At 36.9% G+C, this 22,417-nt stretch overlaps 1 protein-coding gene across 4 annotated transcripts in view; it reads right to left on the bottom strand.

The window, feature by feature from the left end:
• The window catches only part of LOC132119277 (calcium/calmodulin-dependent protein kinase type 1-like), a 497,060-nt gene that overhangs the window by 14,941 nt on the left and 459,702 nt on the right, over nucleotides 1-22,417 (bottom strand). For all 4 annotated transcript variants that reach the window (XM_059529109.1, XM_059529107.1, XM_059529108.1 and 1 more), the window contains one exon: nucleotides 2,079-2,210. In XM_059529109.1, the coding sequence (XP_059385092.1) occupies nucleotides 2,079-2,191 (113 nt within the window). In that variant the 5' untranslated portion in view covers nucleotides 2,192-2,210. The remainder of the gene's footprint in view (nucleotides 1-2,078; nucleotides 2,211-22,417) is intronic.

Genomic DNA, 22,417 nt, shown 5'->3' with positions numbered 1-22,417 from the left:
ATAGATTCAGTGCCATGAACTTGGCAGACTTTGACAGATCCAGACTAGTTTGACACCAGATTTAATCCGATGACTCATAAATCCCCCAGAGATGCCAGAATGATGGTATCACAGTTTACTTATGAATGTAGAAGCCATTATACATTTTGACCTCATTTCATTACTCACAAGCACGGTTTACACTTTGAACTTAAATTGTAATGGTAATGATTTAGCATGGTGCTTTTTTAGTACAGTACATGTGCCCAAAGACAAATGGAACCATTTGAGGTGATATGTTTTTGAAACATAAAAAACTAGGGCCATCATAATATCTGATTTTTACTACATTATTATAGTGGCCAAAAGAATTCATAATAATATGATATTATAAAGATATCATATGACATTATAGCAATATCTAAAGGAATATCAATTAAAATAAATTAATAAATAAATAAAGCTATAAAATTAATCTATAATTAATTTGTTTATTTTGTTTCTGTCCTTTTAAGGCCAATTAATTGCACTTGAAAAACCAACACAACCCACTATGCTGGACTGCACTTCGACAGATCTTGCATTTGCTGACAGCAGATATAAGCATGGCCCAGAATGTCCTGAGCTCATGTGTGAGCAGAAAGGTCAGTAAGCATGTCTTTCCTTGAGGACACCCTGTCGGATTCAGTGACATAATCTGGATGTCTTACACAATGCTGACTTCACAATCCTGCAGCTCCATCTCTGTGGGTGACAGACTGGGAGACGGATGAAAGCTAATCTCTTTAGTTGAGCTGAACTACTAGAGCTGCCTTGCTGTATATATGCACTTCATGGGCAGATGCCTTCTTAGACAGCTTGCTGACTAAAACAGAATCTCATACAGGAGTATTTAAAATGATCAACTTAAGCAGCAACTTTACAAATCCTACAAATAACACACTCACAAGAACCATCTGGAAGACTTGGATCCATTATACTTAAACCCTGCATCATTTTTACAATTGATTCCATCAACAACAACCCTTTCACTTGGATACACAGCTGCATTCAAGAGACATGTTGGAAAGATCTACAGGATGTTCGAGTTAAACGCACATGGACGCCACCACAAATGTGGGTGTCAATAAAAAAATTAAAAAAAAACACTTAGGATGCAATGGACGTGTATTGTATTGATAGTAAATTTGCTGAAAGTAATGTAATTAATATTTTTTTTGTCATTTACAATAAAACAAAATACTTTTTGGTGTTGAATGCTAACAAAAGTCATAATATTTCATTACATTGCATGGATTGCAAGGATTGATTTTATTTCCAGACTTCTCTATAGAGTTGTAGGATTTTTTCACCAGTCATTTTGTCTGTATAAAGCCTGCCCCTTTTTTACAATCGACTGCAAGCTCACATTGAAATTTTCCTCCATCCATTCAACATCTAATGGACAGAACCAAGTTACTGCCCTACATCTGTCACAGTATGGATGAAAAGATCTGTCACTACTTCCATTCATTTGCAACAGTAATAAGCATAAAAACACACATCACACATAAATTCTTTAAGAACAGCCCTCACGTTGAAACCAATGATGCCTTAAATTGCTTTCTAAGAAGGTCAGCTCATTAGGTTTTTCAAAAGAGTTAAATAAATGAATGAGGAAAGAGTCACATTTTTAATACCCTAGTTTAAGGCCCTTTCACTGGTGCCAGCAGATATTGTTTAGAAATGTGACTTTTGCAGCAGACTGTGAGTGCTTCCTCATTCACACGATGCCTCAAATCTCTCTGTGAACGCTGTGCCTCTTTGCCTGTGGTAACCCGGGCAACCCAGACACTAAAAATAGCGTCAGCTGCTCCGGCTTCAGTCATTTTCACAGAGCTTTATGATTCCAGAGGTTTAAACACAAGATTCTTAAGACACGCACAAATCACTTACTGTCCTCTCACCCTGAGATAGCATGGCTGTTACACATAGATGAAGAACGTCATGGACTTTACAACTGTGGGCCTCACCTACAGCTAGTTGGTGTGTGTGTGTGTGTGTGTGTGTGTGTGATATACATCCATAAGTGAACTGAAACAGCTGTTTTAAGGACTTACTTGTGGAGCACAGCAATCTCGTTTTCAATGCTGCTCCCCTTCCCCTCCAGAGCTTTTTTCACGATGCACTTTATCGCCACTAGTTTTCTCGTCCTCTTCTCTTCTGCAAGCATCACTTCAGAAAAAGCCCCTCTGTAAGACATGATCCATATAATCAATTAGAATTACATAAAACCAGGGGTCCATGAAGGTCCTACAGGGACAGATATACATACCATTTAAACGATAAATATCATATACATTTAATAACATTTCCTGACTGTTTGAATGAACATTAACTAAAGATCAAGAAATTAAATATGTAATTAACGTAATAATATGAAAGCTGTCATTAATTTAATTTTTAATTAAAGTTAGTGTTGACAAAATCTAGTTTTTTAATCTTGGGGTTCCTGGCTAAGAGTCATTTTTCGATTACTTGAAATAAAAATGAAATAAAAGGTAAATAATACATTACTAAACTATTTAGCATTTCTATAACTTTAATAAATGAACATTGAAATCATAACTGAAATCAATAAGTACTAAAATTATTAAAATTAAATCTGAAATAAAATAAATTAAAGCTACATAGATGTAAATGTAAAAAAAAAAAAAAAAAGCAGCACATAGCGAAATTACTAAACCTTTAGCTAAAACTAAAATTAAAACTGAAAATATAAAACTTAATTTGAAATATTAATAAATACCATAACGGCATATAAATTATACTAAATAACACTGGTTCCTGGTTCAGAAAAGTTAGCAATCCCCAAAACATTAAGGCAAATACCTATGCGCAAAATTCCTAAAATTGCATGCTGCTGGGAAAGCTCTCTAGTCATTTTACTTTTAATGGGAATGCCATATCTTTCCAGTGAAAGTCACAGATGGGTTGAATCTTGACACAGATATACTTGTCACAACAAGACCTAACAAGAAAATGCATGGTACGATGGTAAGCAATAAAACTCTTCCCTTGAACATTTGCATTCTTATCTAAATCAGCGGTGAATGAGACAATAATATTTAGCTTCTATTTCTGTGACCCTGTCCACAAAGAAAACCCATTGGCTCTTAGGTCACTCCATATCACTGAACATTTAACCATTATAGCTATTGGATCAGTGAAAGCGAAGGAAAACAGGAAGCAGATGTTAACAGAATTCCTCTGAAGTGATAACAACACAGGCAGCAATTTCTCAAGAAGAGTTTAAGGATCCAGTTGAAGTATGTCAATTAAGGTGACCAGATTTCTGAAATGGAAACCGGTGACATTACCTAGTTCGGTGGTCAAAATATCGCTGAAATCTCACTTTTGATTAACTACAAATTACAAAATGGGGGGAAATTTACTTTTGTATGTTTTTATTTAGTTTTTTTCATTTTTTGTGGGTTCCATATATTAACATAATTAATAATTACAGTGATGTATGAGGATCAAACTGCATTTGAATGTAAACAAAATGTAAAATCAAAATACAATTCAACAAAAATCACACTGTGACAAATATAGGGCTGGGTATTGTTCAAAATCTTGCCATCCGGTGCCAATTTCGATACCTCAGTTTCGATACCGGTTCCTAACGATACTTTTTTCGATACCATATGTTTTAAAATCCATTTCAACATCAAAACAAATACATTAAACACAAAACGTTTATCTTTCACCTTAATTAAAACAAATTCTAGTAACACTTCACACTCAGGATAACATTATTAATACAACTGGTTGTGATTTTTGGATAGGGGTGCGCCATTCAGGGGCGGACTGGGACCAAAAAGTTGCCCTGGACTTTCTGGCCCACAGCAGCCCACCACATCATAACGCAAACGCCCCTTTTTTGATGTAATTTATTAATTTAATATTTAAGTAAACAGTTTGGGGATTTTAACCAATAGGGCAACTGATCCTCCGTTGAAAAAAAAAGAAAAAAAAAAAAGAACAGCAGCTGTTCATTTAGCGACTCTTAGTGAGCGATACATGCTCATCAAGACACAAACATTCTTCTAGAACTCACTTTGCATTCAGTTAGCAGATCTATATGAATCATGCATGAAATAGAAGTTTATAAACTCAAACGATAGCTTTATGTGCTTTACAGATGAACTTGAAGTCTTTATTCATTGGAAATGTTCAATAATAGATCATCCTTGGCTCGGTAATACAAGTTCATGATCCGATTAGTGAACCGATGATTCTTTTGAGTCAATCTTTTAAAATAATAATTTATTTTGTTTAACGAAACCAGTGTTTCACAAACTGGATAGATCTGAGGTGCAGGGCTCGCAAAATTGTTAGCCCCACGTCCCGGGGCTATTGTGTTTTCCAGTCCGATGGGCTATCGTGAATAGTGATGTAAAATTCCTAACTTGATTCGCGTTGTTCACTCGCTTGAAGGGGTGAAACGGATCGTAGCTGATTGTTTGCACTTGTTTCTAAATATTGCTGATTCAAGCGTTTTAAACAATTAGCGCGCGTTCGGAGCTTGCGCACACTCATTCAAAGCACGCGCTGCGAGCAGCATTTCAGACAATACGCGTACAGAGAAATAATTCATCTTTCGCGTATCGTAACTTCTGAATGAACACATACACACACAATTATCTCTAAATAATTGTCTCTGCAAGTATTCTCGTAAACACAGTGGGTTACGTTTAAAGTGAACGTATACAGTGGCCTGCTGCTTAAAGAAATTCGCTCTACCAGATAAATCTGTATCTCTCTGTTTTTTTTTTTTTTGTGGTGGTGGACAGCCAATCACGGCGAATTTAGGTCCTAACATGCACGCATGCTACAAGCTCACTTGACAAGCCGCTTGGCCAAAAAAAAAAAAACGGGCGCTTGGCTTTTGGAACTGAAATTTGGCACCGAAAGATAAATAATTTTTCGATACTCATAGTATCGAAGCAGAGGTGTCAAATAACGAAGTACAAATACTTCGTTACATTACTTAAGTAGAAATTTGGGGTATCTATACTTTACTTGAGTAATTATTTTTTAGCCGACTTTTTACTTCTACTCCTTACATTTTCACGCAAGTATCTGTACTTTCTACTCCTTACATTTTAAAAATAGCTTCGTTACTGCTATTTAATTTCGGCTTGTTTTCATTCCGGCTTGTCATCATTCAAAAAAAAAAAAAAAAAACTATCCAGACAAATCGCGCCATCCGGATGGAGTGAATTTGATTGTGATTGGATGTGAAGTATAAACAGATACCATTCCGACACTCTATTGGTTTGTACGCGATCCATCGCACCTGCACATGACACAAATCACGTCACACTCCAGCCAGGACATAGCCAGTTTTGGGTTCGTTTATCAAAAAATATATTTCTTAAAAGTAAGGTTGGATATGGAACCGGTATGCACCTTACTGAATAAGAGGAAGCAGATTTCGGTGCCTTTTAAATGCCAGAGCGATCGATTGAAATGTTTGTCCTGGTTCTCCGAAATGTACACAAGAAGCACGGGCATCGCTAGGCTTTTTTAGCGGGGCTGTAGCATTTAGCTCCATAAACTGTATACAAATTTGTGATCGCCTCAGAGTCAGTCCCCTTAAGTTTCATATGAAACCGGCGTCAGACCGGTCTCCTCTCCGTCTTTCAGCGCGCTCTTCAATCCGCAGACCGCGGCGGAGCAGTGCGAGCGGAAACAGACACAGAGGACACAAGGTATGTGTTTATCGAAAGATTGTTAGAATATCCGTATCTGTGCAGTTCTTTGTCATAAATACAGTTTACAAAAGGTCACGAGGGAGCAGCTGGTTTCTCATCTTCTGTAAAGTTTTCGCTGCGTTCACCGCTCATCACTAAACAGCTGTTTCCTCCAGCAAAAATCTAGCCCTTAACACATATGAACAAACACTTACACTTATTTAAATATACTTAATTTAATCGTACGTACTTTATACATACACCAGCTACTGTGCAAAAGTCTTGGGCACGTTAGTATTTTCACTAAAGAATGGTGTTCGGCCAGTTATTTATATACTTTGCTTTTTCAGTATAAAATATCTGTTTAAATTTCCAAACATTCATTTCGCCGTTGTCAGACTGCTTGTGCATTCAAAATCGCACTAGATTATTAATAAAATTAATGGCAAACTGATATTTCCTACTGACGCACTACAGCATATATATAAATAACTGGCTTAAAACCCTTTTTTGGGGTGAAAATACTAATGTGCCTTAGACTTTTGCACAGTACTCTACTTTACAAACGACTGTTGCTACTTTATAAAGAATGAGCATACAGTCATTCACAGAATGGATTAAAGACAGTGACAGACAGCACTCATCTTAACTAAATATCAGAGTGAGTGACAGAGATACAGTCGAAACATTCTGTGTGGTTTTTGTATTAAGTAATGACCCAGATTATGAAATACATTTATTAGCCTTAGATTAAGCATAACTTGGGAAATAAGAGCATCCAAAGTGAAAGCTATGTATTTATTTTAAATATTGTAATGTTCTTTAATGTTATCCATAGTTTTTTTTGTGGGTCTTTTTTTTAAAGTATCGGTTCAGGCACCGTTTAGGCGCCAGTACCGTTTTAAAAGTATCGAAATGGCACTGGATTATTTCTCACTGGCTCATTTACCAAATGGGTGCTTTCTCTTCGTCCTCCACAAATTAAGCTACTGTAGGTAGTTCGGTAGCGAGACGTTTTAATAAATTATCGTTTGCGATTGACGACGCGATTGACAATGTTGTGATAAGTAGGCTATACCAACTTTGTAACTCGTTACCCCCCCCCCCCCCCCCCCCACACACACACACAGACTGGACATAGCAAATACAGGAAGCTATCAATCAAGAAGGTATCAGGATTGAGTTATTTTTTCATTTTTAGTTTTTGATTAATCACTTGGATTAATCATTCACTTTGACAGCACTATAATCTTTCTTGTATATAGACAACCATACAAGGCTAATTGTTTTTTAGCCTCCACCAATGTTCTTGTCCATTGCCCTCGCAGATTCCTGCAGCTAAACTTGGATGTACACTTACATTCCATTAAAGGTTATTGATGACATGCCTCTGAAGTTTGACTTTTTGCACCATAACAATACTTATAGGCAACTATAGGGTGACCATATGAGCCATTTTCCCAGGACACGTCCTTACCAGGATTTTTATATTGCCTAAAATATCCAGATTTTGGCTGTTTGTGCTTTGCAGATCGATCATTGTATGGCATTCATAAGTGTCATACAATGATTGGTGCGCAGCGACGCTTCAAGTTGAATGAACGAACAAACACCTAACATGTACGTGTATTTGCATTACTCTGATCGTTCTCTGTAGATCTCACCTTATCACACGCCACGACTGGTTGATTATGTAACATACCTGCATGTTATTGGTCAAACTACTTTGGATGTTTTAGGCAATATAGAAATTCTGGCAAGGACGCGTCCTGGGAAAATGGCTCATATGGTCACCCTAGGCAACTAGTCATCATATCTCTAGTTCTTTAATGTATTTGCATTGTACTAAAGTACGTTCATTTTCAATGGGCATATATGTGGCTGAAACAGGTAGCCTAGTGCATCCCAAATTTTTCAACATGAACATTTCAATATAACATTATAGTCATTATGGCCTATGGCTTTTAGAATAATGTTTTTTTGAGGAGGTGGGGTAGTGCACAATAGGCCCCTGTGGCGCGGCCTAAGCTTTTGTTCTAAATGGCATTTTTTTCCCTTACATTACTTTTACTTTAAGTAGTTTTTTAAACCAGTACTTTTACACTTTTACTTGAGTAAAAAGCTTGAGTTGATACTTCAACTTCTACAAAAGTCTTTTTAAACCCTAGTATCTATACTTCTACTTAAGTAATGAATGTCAATACTTTTGACACCACTGTATCGAAGTTTTTCGTTCGATACCATTAAGGCATCGAAGTTCGGTACCCAGCCCTAGACAAATATGAATAGTAACCTTTGCAAATAGCAATCATATCAAAAAAATATTATAACAAAATTATGGCTTTACAAAAACAAATGAAAAATAAATCTTGTCTGAAGTAGCGGCGCGCAACCAAGTAATCAGTATAGCTCACAGCGCCTTCTGCTGGTGAAAATAATCATACGTTTGCCTGCTGGCTAGATTGGTTGGGCTTTTACAGTGTGTTTGGGGGTTGTTTTGAATGTGCTGTAAAATGGGGGGGATATTTCCGGGGACAGAAAACGGGGACGTCTGGTAGCCCTAAATGCTTACTCTTAGACAAAAACACTGATAAATTCAGGAGAAAAACAACATTAGCGTGTGGTGGTCAGAGACACATTATATGTAACTCTGCGTTGGCTGGATATATTTTAACTCAGAATTTAGAGTTTCAGAACGTTTAATCTTCTGATGGTAAAACCATAAGTCATGGAATATGTGTTTTGAATTAACCATTAGTCAATGATTCGATGAACCATTCAAAGTCACTTGAGTAGTTCCTGAATGATTCAGCCATTTGAGCGAATCGGTTGAATTAATGACTTAAAGGCTCACTTATCAATCCAGTGGCTTGTTTTAAATTTAAAAGTATAATTTCATATTTCTATATTTAGAATGTTATATTTAAAACATGAATCTTATTAAAATTCATCTGCAGTTGTTTCAGTTGTCTTAATACAATTACACGCAAAGGTTCATGCAGTCACAAGACACGATTTGAACAGAAGATCCGTGATCAGGCCTAAAAGCTCTGATATCATCAGTAAACCACCCAGCCTGTTCAATATTTGAGAAAGGAATGAAGATTAGGAGTAAACTCGTTATTAAACAGGATGTGATTACAGCTCCTCAGCAGCACAGATCGGGCCAGGCCAACTTATCCCAGAGAGCTCAGCACAGACATGGAAGACAAACAGTGATATGATACACAGTTAAGCCTGTATGCGTATGTGTGTCCTCAGCACATGACAGGACAGGAGAAAACTGCGGGCTAAACTGTCGACGCTGAGCCTATGAGGACATAACAGGACATATCCCATCAGCCCATGCACTTGCAATGTCACACTAGTGCTGACACACAACTGAACATGATGGCGCACAGATATTTATATGAAGAGCGTGAAACAGCAGACATGCTTGTTTTAGTCATGTGATGTGCAGCGCTGTGGCCTCTTCAAACTCAATATGGTTCAACATATTTCAACTAAGAAATTAAACACTAACACATACAAACTAGTCTAACACAAGTCGGATTGCAAATGTAGAACTGTAACAGGAAGTTTCAGTGAAGTGAGAAAAAATGTGTCATCTAAAAATATTTGCAGATGTCACATACAATTTTTTTTTACTAGTATTACGACTAGTAAAACGACTAGTATTAAAAGCGTAGTAAACATGGCTAAAATAATTTCATATGACAGGAAACAGAAAACTATTCTATATATATTTAAATACAATTACAGAAAAGTCAAAAGAAATGATGCAAGCAACTAACCCTAAAACAAACATGAACCTTAACCTTATTAGAAAATATATGATATTACTTATAATTAAGTTGGCTTGAGAAAGCCAACTTACTGATATTTACTGTATAATTACACATGATTACTTACGTGTAATTATACAGTAACACAGACACCTTAAAATAAAGTGTAATACAAAATTGTATCATCCCTATTTAATATTAATTTAGTGCCAGGGCTCACAAAATCGCCAGCCGACGTCCCGGACTTGTTGTGTCTTCCAGTCAGGCTATCAGAATGTCTCTTAAAAATAGAGCTCCAACAGTACCTTAAAAAGTCTTAAATACCTTAAATGGTATAGGAAAAGTCTTAATTATGATTTCAAGAAGTTTTATATTTGTGGACGCAAAGACAAAAATCGTGATATGGCTGGACTAAACCTCATAAGGCTATAATTTCACTGAATAAATGGCCGATGAGTGCGTGACGTTTCAAATTCAATCTCTGTCAGTTTCTGAAGGGAACTGACTGTCTTCAGCAAAGTTGCATTTTCCTTTCATCCTTCCCATAATGCCTGATTAAGTAGCGTTCATAAGCGCAGCGCTGCTTTGAGTACTGCGCTTACCGAGGAAACCACTATATTTTTGCTGTTCCAAAAGCCGACCTAGTGGTAAAGAATTAATTAGCATTTTCAATAAGCCTTTCTGCTGTTTTATTTTATTTTATGAGTCAATTTATCCATTTGACTCATCCCTTTTCTTAAACATTTTTTAAAGGCTGAAAGGTGATGCGTATCATTTTATAAGACTTTTATACAGTTTCTGTAAATCATGTTAGTTTACGGATTAATATGTTACCTTAGACATCGCCATACCACGCTCATACAGTGTTCATTTTAATTGTTCAGGTCTTAAATAGGATCATAATTTTTTCTTTTAAATGCTAAAGATACCCTGTGAAAAGTGAAATAAAATTCATTGTGATTTGAAAATATTTTTGATTGACATTTCGACCCAATTTTCTATATACAGATTAGTTTTTTAGTTTTTTGGGGGCTAGTTAAATTTATTCCGGGAAGGTCTACCCCAGGGTTTTTGACATTTTGTGAGTGTTTCTATGCTAGGGTATTGTTTGGTTGTAGGGTGTTCTAGAGGGTTGTTAGGGGATTGCTTACTGGTCCAAGTCTTAAGAGCCCATAAGTTTGATTAATAGTAATAGTGATCCTTCCCTTCAGTAAGAGCAACAGTTCAGAGCTGGGAAATGTGGGATGTTTGCAAAGCGGCACATTCCTCTCCGGTCAGAGAGACAAGAGGACGGCCGTCTGGTGGAAACAGGGAATGTGGACTAGATTATGACACAGGCCAGTCTAATGTGGCTTCCTGATTATAGTTTCTGAATGACGCAGAGGACAGAGAAAGGCTCTCTGGGGGAACAGATGGACTCCAAAACATGATCTTGAATTATATGATTTGTTATGCCTGACAGACTGTAATCTTGATCAATGCTAAACATAATTCATGTTGTCAATGTCAGTCATGCTTTTAATTTTTTATTTGACTGAGCATTTAAAAAATATTTTTCAGTATTGGAAAAACCGAATTGAATTGAATTATATTTCTGCCTACTATTTGGAACAGTCACTGACATCTTTGGGAGAACATCTATAATACTGACACATTCTCTCTCCCTTCTCTTCTCTTTCCCTTCATTAAGCACTCTTTCCCATTAATATACTGTCTATTACTCTCTCTTTCTTTCTCATGTTCCATCAACAAAAGTTTGTTAGTATTTTCTCATATATTTTCCTGGGTTTTGCTGCTGGAGAAATTGTGGTTTCCCTGAGAGGAAACAAGAGGTCAGGAGCAGCGCAGGGGGGGGGGGGGGGGCAACTCCCAGCCTGTGTTACATGATTCTTACATCTCACTGTAGAAGAAAAATACTTTTTGGAAAGAAATTTAAAGGAACAGTTCAATGAATGGGGGGGGGGGGGTCTAAATACATGGAAAAAAGTGTCCGGTATATTATTAAAGATTTCTCCACATTAAATTAGAGCACTGAGGCAAACAAATTTCACGGGAGTGTGACATTCTTTAGAAAACTATTAATCCAATCTAATTAGATACCATAAACAAATTAATAATTAATCTCTCACCACATGACATCTCGCTTCCTGAGGCAGTGCTCAGCCTAAATTCAGTTCAGTTCAGTGCAGGTCCCACAGACTCGACACAGAACCGACACTTGTGCTGATTGCATTATGTAACGTGCCCCAAAATAAACAAAAAGCAGGTGCAGCTTTTGTGCTGGAGGCCAAACTGAGACTGAATTGTGTGAATCAAGTCAGACGGCCCACTGTTTCTGGACAGATGCCATATATCTCTGTTTAGTTCAGGTTAACCTTAATAGCTGCTTAAGAGTCTGTGTGAAATCAGCTGATCTGAGAACAGCATTGTGCATTTTATATTTTTACAGCATGATCTGGATTGGGACATGAGGCAGGCTGATCCAAAGCATTCCATATTGATGATTTGGTTCTTCACTGTGTTTTTTGGATGAACCAGTTATTTACAGTGCAGTGAAGTAGGGACTTCCTGCATAAACATGATACAGGCTCGCAAGCATTGATTCCTAAAAATGTTAACTGGTAACATTAAAGAATAACCAGTTTTAGCAATGCATGTTCGTATTTGCTATATATATATATATATATATATATATATATATATATATATATATAAATAATTTCAGCAAATTCAAATTCATGTGATTTTTTTATTATTAATATTATTCAACCTATCACTGAGCAGTCTTCTGTTCACTTTATATGCACAAATACACAATGCCGCAATCCATTAGGAATAGAGCTGCTATGAAAACTTAAAAGCAGACAACTGTTGAGTTAGTGTGTTTGTCTCAACCCTGCACTCTTCAAAAATACAAAACTAAAGAACAGGGGTCTGAAAAATCCAGAAGCACAATAAAAGCAATTCTCTTAAGTGTTATAAAATGCTATTCACTATATAGGCCTATGCCTTACTTATTCCCTTAGGTCATTGCTATAGTGTTGCTGTACACATACAGTACTTCTGGCATACATATGATGTCAACAGTTCTACTAGGCATGTGATTCACAGAAGTCATATAGTGGATGAGCACTATAATGTGGTTGATCAGAGTCACACATACATTCATAAACAGCAGCACTGATTGATCCTCTGGATATTTTTGTTTCCAAAACAGGAGATGTGACCTCACACCTGGCCGTCAGCCGATCCCGGAGGTTAGCCTGCAGACACTACCATTAAACATGAACAGACAATATCTGTTATGATTAGACTGGATGAACAGAAAAGAAGAGGGGAGACGATAAAAGTTGTTGTACAATGTAGAAGGAGAACACTATTTGTAGGGGCCTTTTATGAAGTGTACATATGACGTTCAGATGAAAGGAAGTTGTTTCATTGTTTGAGATCACATTAGCAAGTTTTTCACATTATCAAGTTTTAGAATAGAAAAAGACTTAGACTATATTTAACACAAATGACCTATGCATAAGAACAGGATAATGTATTAGCTCTGTTCCACAAACTAGCAAACTGCCTTGCTGCTGTCTACATCAGCAGCTGCCTTTTAAGCACTTTTGGATTGCACTATGCTGCTTTTCTATTGTTTTTCTGTATAAAGGTGCTAGATGGACACATTTGAGCGCTGCACTAGCATTTTGTGTCTTTTACAGCACCTCAGGCATGAGACGTTGTCTAAAAATGTGGTGCTAAAGTAAAAAAATCGTCGACAAACTCTGTCCCATTAATTGCAGGTCACCTATTATGCCACAACCTCCGATCTGTGGTCCAGCAGAACCTTGGAGTCGTACTGCAGAGCAGTGTCTGTGTAATTCATTTTGTTCCTTTTGTCTTTTTTTATCCTCATTTATATTAATATAATGTGCAAAAATGTTATATTGTGTTGTTCTAATGTTTACATTTAGCAAAACACAACTTTTTTTTTTAAAGATGTAGTCACATTGTTGTTAGTCTATTACTAATAGAGTACTGTTTGCAAAGCACAAAGTTAATTTATTACGTACATATATTGTACTGAAAAAGCACTGTTCTTGTATTAAAATGAATATTTAGTACAGTAACTTGGTTTATGTTTAAATCAATAATGTCTGTTTATGTACTAGTAATTCCATACAATAATAGGTTAAATACAGCAAGTCAAAAGACCATCTGGACCTTCTTTGCCAAGCTTAAACCAGCAAAGGACCAGCTTAAACCAGCAAATGACCAGCTTAAACCAGCAAAGGACCAACTTAAACCAGCAAAGAACCATCTTAAACAAACAAAGGAACAGCTTAAACCAACAAAGGAACAGCATAAACCAACAAAGGACCAGCATAAACTAGCAAAGGACCAGCTTAAACCAACAAAGGACCAGCTTAAACCAGCAAAGGACCAGCACAAATCAACAAAGGACCAGCTTAAACCAGCAAAGGACCAGCTTAAACCAACAAATGACCAGCTTAAACCAGCAAAGGATCAGCTTAAACCAACAAAGGATCAGCTTAAACCAACAAAGGACCAGCTTAAACCAAAAAAGGACCATCTTTAACCAGCAAAGGATCATCTTAAACCAACAAAGGACCATCTTAAACCAGCTTAAACCAACAAAGGACCAGCTTAAACCAGCATAAACCATCAAAGGACCATCTTAAACCAGAAAAGGACCAGCATAAACCAGCAAAGGACCATCTTAAACCAGCAAAAGACCAGCATAAACCAGAAAAGGACCATCTTAAACCAACAAAGGACCATCTTAAACCAGCAAAGGACCAGCTTAAACCAACAAAGGACCATCTTAAACCAGCTTAAACCAACAAAGGACTATCTTAAACCAGCATAAACCAACAAAAGACCAGCTTAAACCAACAAAGGACCATCTTAAACCAACAAAGGACCAGCATAAACCAGCAACAGACCAGCATAAATCAGCAAAGGGCCAGCATAAACCAACAAATGACCAGCTTAAACCAGCAAAGGACCAGCTTAAACCAAAAAAGGACCATCTTTAACCAGCAAAGGATCATCTTAAACCAACAAAGGACCAGCTTAAACCATCTTAAACCAGAAAAGGACCAGCATAAACCAGCAAAGGACCATCTTAAACCAGCAAAAGACCAGCATAAACCAGAAAAGGACCATCTTAAACCAACAAAGGACCATCTTAAACCAGCAAAGGACCAGCTTAAACCAACAAAGGACCATCTTAAACCAGCTTAAACCAACAAAGGACCATCTTAAACCAGCATAAACCAACAAAGGACCAGCTTAAACCAACAAAGGACCATCTTAAACCAACAAAGGACCAGCTTAAACCAACAAAGGGCCAGCATAAACCAGCAAAGGACCATCTTAAATAGTGCTGGGTGGTTAGACCAAAAATGTATGTACCGTTTTTTTTTTTCAAAATTATGCAGGTTTTCCGGTTTATGACGTTTTTTTTTCATGCATAATCAGGTGTACAATGCATTTTCTGCTGATTGATATTCCAAGATGTGCTTGCGGCTAAGGTGCTGGAGCAAATTGCTTGTGTTGCCGCCTTTGGCGACAATTTTAGCCCGACAGCACTTGCATAAAATTTATATTATATATGCATAATCTGCCTGCAGTGCATATGCAGTCAGCAGCATGGACTCAATGTGCTTTCACACAGGACGTGTTTGTAGTCCGCTACTGATCCGCGTCATTTGATTTCATATCATGTAGAAAAAAAAAAAAAATTTCAGCATCGTAAGTCATCAGTACAGTAACAATCTTTCATATAGATATTAGTTTAAACTCAATAAATATAAACAACACATTATTCATGCATTTTACCTCTAGGTTTGTATAATAAGCTGCTCAAGCAAGCGGAAAAACATTTAAACACAATAATTAGCCTACTTTTCTTGTTAAAATATTTAAAATTAAAACACCACAGACAGAAACAGTCTCTTGCATTTTGCATTTAAATCTTTATCACAAGCAATCCCACGGGTCTTAATGAACTTTGTTTTTCTGCTTTCATAAAAGTGAACATATATATTGTTTTCCTTGTTTATCTAAAAGTGCTCTTTTTCTTGTTTTAAACCTAGCCAAAAACCCATGTGACTCATGTTAATACGCACTGCAGACGGACTGTGTGAAACAGACGTTATAACGTAACACCAGAGCACTGCTGAGTTTACCCTCACCACGCCTCGCAGTCGCTGCTTAGAAATGCAACATTGTAAAGGGTCCGTCTGAAACAGTGTCGCGCAGCCGCGGTGCAGCATAACATTCGTTCTGAACGCTGAGTAATTAAATACACCGGTATGGCGGTATATTCAAAATTAACATTGTAACGAAAATATACACCGGTTTTCGGTATGAACCGGTTTACCGCCAGCACTAATCTTAAACCAACAAAGGACCAGCATAAACCAGCAAAGGACCAGCATAAACCAGCAAAGGACCAGCTTAAACCAACAAAGGACCAGTTTAAACCAACAAAGGACCAGCTTAAACCAGCAAAGGACCAGCTTAAACCAGCAAAGGACCAGCTTAAACCAGCAAAGGACCAGCTTAAACCAACAAAGGACCAGTTTAAACCAGCAAAGGACCAGTTTAAACCAACAAAGGACCAGCTTAAACCAGCAAAGGGCCAGCATAAATCAGCAAAAGACCAGCTTAAACCAACAAAGGACCAGCATAAACCAGCATCCCAGCATCAAAACATCTTTTCAACAGGGATAGCACACATACGTCTGCAAGATATATCCGTTAAAGTTCGCTTCATCTGGAAAGCATCTGCTGTATACAAACATCTTTAAGATGCCAGTTTTACACACACATTCTTAATCATAAACATCTTAAAGACATTTTCTAAATGTCTATATAACATCTGATAGGAGACGTTTTATAGACGTACTGCAGATGTGCAAATATCTTGCAGATGTAAATGCAGCCATCAAATAGACGTTTCTGTGATGTATGTGTGCTATCAGAGAATAATGGTACTGAATATGAAACGGTTGTTCTTCTGCTTTCTGCTTTTCAATTTTTTTTCCCCCAAATACAATAAAGGAGATTCCAAACCAAAACGGTGTTCTCTCGCTGAGTAATTTATTCTGAGCGCCTTTTCTCTCTGTGTAATGAAACATAAAAAGACAAGAATAATCATCAGCAGTAATGAGTCTGACCTGCCTTTCTTCACTAATGACGTCGTGCAGATGAACCTGAATATCTGCAGTGATTTCAACCTCATTTATGTATGGCATCAGCCGATGACGTGCATACTGTGATTGTTACATTTCATTACGATGTACAATCACAGAAAGTTTCATTTACCTCAGGAAAGTCATTCAATATCCAGAGGGAAAAAAAGCATTTTGCTTGATATCTGCAGTATATTACATATTATATTTTTACATAAACTGTTATTTTTAAATATTTGAACGTCATTCATTAAATAAATGTATTTATTTACTGATTATTAAATAAACTTTATTTTCTGTTTTCAGCTAAATTAAAACTTTAATTTTGCTATTGGTGTCTCAGTAATATAATAATCATAATAATTTTGTTGTATCACTGCATATAATAATTTTGAGTGTATGACATATCACATAATGCATTTAAGACGTACTGTTCTTAAAATAGAGCCCCTAAAGATAAAAGAGTAGTGGGTGGGATGGGAATGGCAGATAATGAAGAATGCACTCTAGTCTCTGCCAACCATCACTTGTGGGGGGAAAGGGCACAGAAGAGCTGAAACATTTTTCCTGTGAAAGTCTAACTTGATCAACAGCTCCTCACCTTTATGAATGGATCTGTTTGTCCAAGATGGGCACACCTGATAGAGGAAATGGATGAGGGGCTGGTGATGCAATGACTGGTGGAGCAGATTAGTCTGCCTGGGGGATGTGGAGATATGAGCGACAGCAATCAGGAGATTAACCTTTCATTCCTGGCATAATCGCTGCCAAAGACACTCCTCGATTCCACTCAATATGTGTGTGTGTGTGTGAGAATGGATGGAAAACTGTGGCAATGCCACTGAGAGTGTATTTGTGTGTTTTGGGGTGTATATGCGTGCAAATGGATGTGTGCACATGGATTGGTGATTCAATAATAAATGCACAGGGACACCTCGTGGTGTTTACCAGCCTGGTAGAGACACCTGCTCTCTCTCTCTCTCTCACACACACACACACACACACTTTTATTTACCACTCACAATTCTACTAGCACATAGCAAATAATTAAAACTAAGCAGTACTACCTGTTTAAAATAAAATAAAATAAAAAAGTTAAATTAAGTAGGACTGGGTGATAAATTATATCACATTGAGATAGTGAAAAAATAATAATGATGATTACATCAATGATTTTACTAACTTTTGACTGATCTATCAGCCTATCACAGATCACACAGCAGAAACAAACACCAGCCAGTTGTGCATGTCACTAATAAGTCTGCATGTTCTCTCTCTCTTTCTGTGTGTGTGTGTGTGTGTGTCTGAATAAATAGCATGGTTTCATCTATAACTAAAACTGAAACACAGGTGACACTCACGGTGTTTTCAGTGTCTGCCATCTCAATATATGAGGACTTGAACACCCGAACTTCATCTCCAGAGCTGTTCTTTGGGTCACTTCACTGTTCAATTTGAGAAAAACTACTGTCAAATTTACACTGAAACTCAAAGATCTTCACAACCAACTGGCAAAATAAAGGTTTGGCTTAAACTAAATAAATTATGACAGAAATATATATTACTGCACACTAAAATGTATTATTTATTTATATATTTTTTTTTAAATATTATCCATCTTTTAATTTATACAGTTCAGAAGTGCAGCAATTTAATATATATTTATATATAAAATATGTTCACTGCCACTCATACTGCTCTGACAACACTTTGGATGACACACCATGCTCCTCTAGCTGTGGGTTAAACCAACACCCACAAGAGCCCGTGACTGCATCCGCTAATAAGCAGCAAATGGAAATTCAACAAGCCCTAGTGTGCTTCACATCAATGAAACAGAAACCATTAAATCGCTATGGCAACTCAGCAGTGATTTGGTTCAGCTCAGTGTCTATTCTGAGGGATTATGGGTTCTTCATAATCAAATCAAGTACCTGGAAGAAACGGTGCATCAAAACTGCATATTCAAATACCAAAACATTCTTCTGTTAAACAAGATAATGTTACACAGCAAAACAAAGCCAAGGCAAGCATCATTTTAACTACTGCTCATGCCTGGCGTACTCCATGCAGACCCATAACAATAAAAGAAACATTACATCCATAACATCTCAAATAAAATACAAAACTAAAATCTAACTAAAATTAAAACAAACTGAATCTAATTCAAAGCATTGATTCATATTAAAACACTAAATAACAGTATAATAATACTAAAAAAACTGACTTGTTAAATATAAGTCATGTTATTGGAAACAGGGCTATATGTCTTCCTGAGAAACCCACAAATGCAGATTTTCTTGTCTAAAGGCACATACAGCTAAGCAGGTCTGACCCAACTATGCTGACCTGACAGAAATTCATCAAACTGCTGGCTGTCCTGTGCTCTCGCTGTCTATCAGTCACTGAAATGAAAGTATGAGAGCAAAGCAGCAGCAGGCAGAGACAATCCATACTCCACATTGATTTTAGATTATTCCAGTGCTTCCATACCACCCACAGACCGCCAGCCCCGCAAAGCATCCTGGGAAGTGGCATAGTTCTCGCAGTCCCACTAAATAAGGTTGGGCATGTGATCTGTTGTGAAACAGAATGACACACCAGAAAAAAAACACACACACTATACATTAGGCTAACATACAGCATGATAAGACTTATAAAATCTATTTGACAAGTTGGTGACAAAATCCTATACAGATTACAGCTCAAAAAGTTTTTAAGGTGTCAGCAAAAATATTACATTGTTATAAAAGATGTATGCTATTCCTTTGAACAAAGAATCCTGATTTCCACAAAAAATATTAAGCAACACAACCCTTTTTTTAGTTGTGATAATCATAAGACATTTTTCTTGAGCAGCAAATCAGCATATCAGAATGATTTCGGATGGATCGTGCAAGACTGAAGACTGGGGTAACGACGGTGAAAATACAGCTTTGCCGTCACAGAAATGAATTAGATTGTTAAATGTATTCAAATAGAAAACAGCTATTTTAAATTATAATATTATTTCACAACATTAAATTTTTCTGTATCATAAATGCAGTCTTGATGAGAGTTCTTTCATCTCATCAAATCTTACAGACCCCAAACTTTAAAACAGTACATGTTTTACTGTACGGTGGCTGAGTGAGCTCAACGTGATGCAATTTAAGAAAACACATGCAAATAGAAAAATTAAGAAAACATTGTCATCATTTTGACAACACGTGCTGCATATACTCAAAATACAGAAACGTGCTGTACATAATCACAACCAAATAAAGAAAAGTGATGCAAGTAGCATAGAACACAATGGAAATATTTCAAGGGGACCCAAAACAACCCTTACAAAAATGAACCATGGTTTTATTAAAGTGTAGTAACCATGGTTTTTGGCATATTGGTATAACCACAGTTGTACAACTACCATGGTCAAACTATGGTTAGTTTAGTGTTTAGTTTAGTTTCATAAGGGAAGTTGCATATTATGTTTGGGTTTTTTTTGCATTGAGATGCGCCTTTATTTAACTGTTATCTATTGACGTGAGCGTTTTCTGCGTTGTTTATGCGCCCTGGGTGCCGAGTGTTTTCGTAGGAGCATGTGCCTGAAGTTGTAAAAAAAAAAAAAAAAAAAAAAACTAAGCAGAAAAAGGCCCAACGTCATTCGTGTTTTTGTTTCTATTGTTCAATTTGACAAAAGGAGAGGCAGCTCTTCCATTGTGGTGATGGAAGTTTACAGCTGCTTGGAATGTCCGGAGACTGCAGTGATGGAGGAGAAAATAGTTGTGGCTGTCGAAGGTTACCCAGAGCTGTATTTTTTGCTAATATGGAAATGTACTTAACAGCAAACCAAAGATGCGCTATAATGTTTGATTAGACTGAGAGGACAGCTGATTCAGTGTTTGCCTAGCAACATAAAAAAACACAGCATACTGCAGTGTGGTGCACATCGCGTTTTCAAACCTGAAAAACTTGTTCCGTCTGATTGGCTAGCTTACATAATGTTTCACAGTTACATTAATTGTGTATTTTGTCAGCTTATTTAGGCTAATAATATCCAAAAATGTTAAGGAATCATATGAACAAGATGTCAGACATGTCCCAGCCAGGTTCATCACTTGTTGTGGTTCCCTAAAACATTTCCAATGTGGTGTTGCAGTGCGTTGAGCTCTCTAAGCCACCAAACAAAATAGATTTTTAGGGAACAGAATATCATATGGGAGTGGGTAGCAAAGCCTTGGTACCTACCTGGAACAACCTAGTTATTACTCATGTGCTCCAACACCGATTATATTTTGCAGCATTATATAAATATCCATCCTGCAAATCATACTTACATAAAAAAGCTGTGTACATAAATATTTTGATTAGTCGTACAAGAACTGGCAACCCTATTCTACCCTATTAACTAAAAATAGCTCTGGCTACTGGCCAACGGCAGTCTCTTAGTTAACGGAAAACTGCTTCACTCACTGTTTTTCCCCTCTATTTCCACCTTCTATTCTGGAACATTTATGGTCAATTTATTTTTAGGCCTTTCAGATTATTGGAAGGCTTTCAGGCTAAAGGTGACACAAAAACATTCCGTAAACACCAGGCAATAGAATCAATGCAAGCTCTTTTGTTACACTTGTCCCATAACAGCATGTTCACTATGCGACTGGAGTAGGAAATGGCCAAAAACCAAACAGAAGAAAGACAAAAATATACAAAAAGAGAGACACTAAATCCTTTACTATGAGTCCGATAAAAACTGACCTCATTTACTTTCCTTGACGCATGCTTCTGTCCTTGAAACCCTGAACAAATAATGCATATTATAAAGCTTTGGTCAAAATGTAAAACCGTTCCTTTTTGGATGACATCATCAAGACCTCCCCTCCAACCACCTATAATATACATTTATACTATATTTCCAATGGAGAAAATCAGTTGTTTCTCCACATTTTTGTCGTGTTTAACTTGGAAATATGTTGCATTACAGAAACAAAAATGGGTGTGAATGCCGTTTCATGTTGATGTAGGCCTACATATTACATAAAGTGCACTTTAAAACAAACCTTCAACGTAGATGCTTGCAAACTAAAGTCATGTTGACCCTAAGGAAGCAACCATAAAAACTAGAGCACGCTGAACACATAAGTACTGTTGTTATTTCTCACTTTATTACAGCTGGCAGTTGTAAATGTTTTAGAAAAATTTATAGGTTATAAGTTGACCTCGCTCATTTCGCACACTATAAGACATCAAGCACAAAAAAACAAGAACGTCCATTGTTACAGTTGCAGAAACTTTGTAAAACACGCATACATGTAATAATTTAAGTCTAATGTACATTTGCTAAGCATATCAATTATGTGTACTTACCAAAGATTACACAACCCTCTTAACAACGTTGTTAAAAAAAAGTTTAATCTGAAAGACTGTCCACAGGAGTCACTTAGTCAAACATTTACTCAAGGAAGTCATTATGTTGTTGATAAACTAAGTTTGTAGAATAACTACATGAGCGCGGGGGCACGTGGGATTGGGTGGGGGTGAAGAAGCATGACAGTTTTTAGGACAGAGCATATCAACAAATGTTAAAACAGAATGGAGCAAACAGCGTCCTCCCAAAAGCTAAATACACAGTCTGATGCTCTCGGATACAAACAGAGCAAACAGCGCTTTCACGAGAATCCGAATACACCAGGAATACTGTAATATATCTGTAACGTCC

The sequence above is a fragment of the Carassius carassius genome, chromosome 38 (genome assembly GCF_963082965.1).
Source record: "Carassius carassius chromosome 38, fCarCar2.1, whole genome shotgun sequence".
NCBI lineage: Eukaryota > Metazoa > Chordata > Actinopteri > Cypriniformes > Cyprinidae > Carassius > Carassius carassius.
This window is presented reverse-complemented; position numbering and strand designations above follow the sequence as displayed.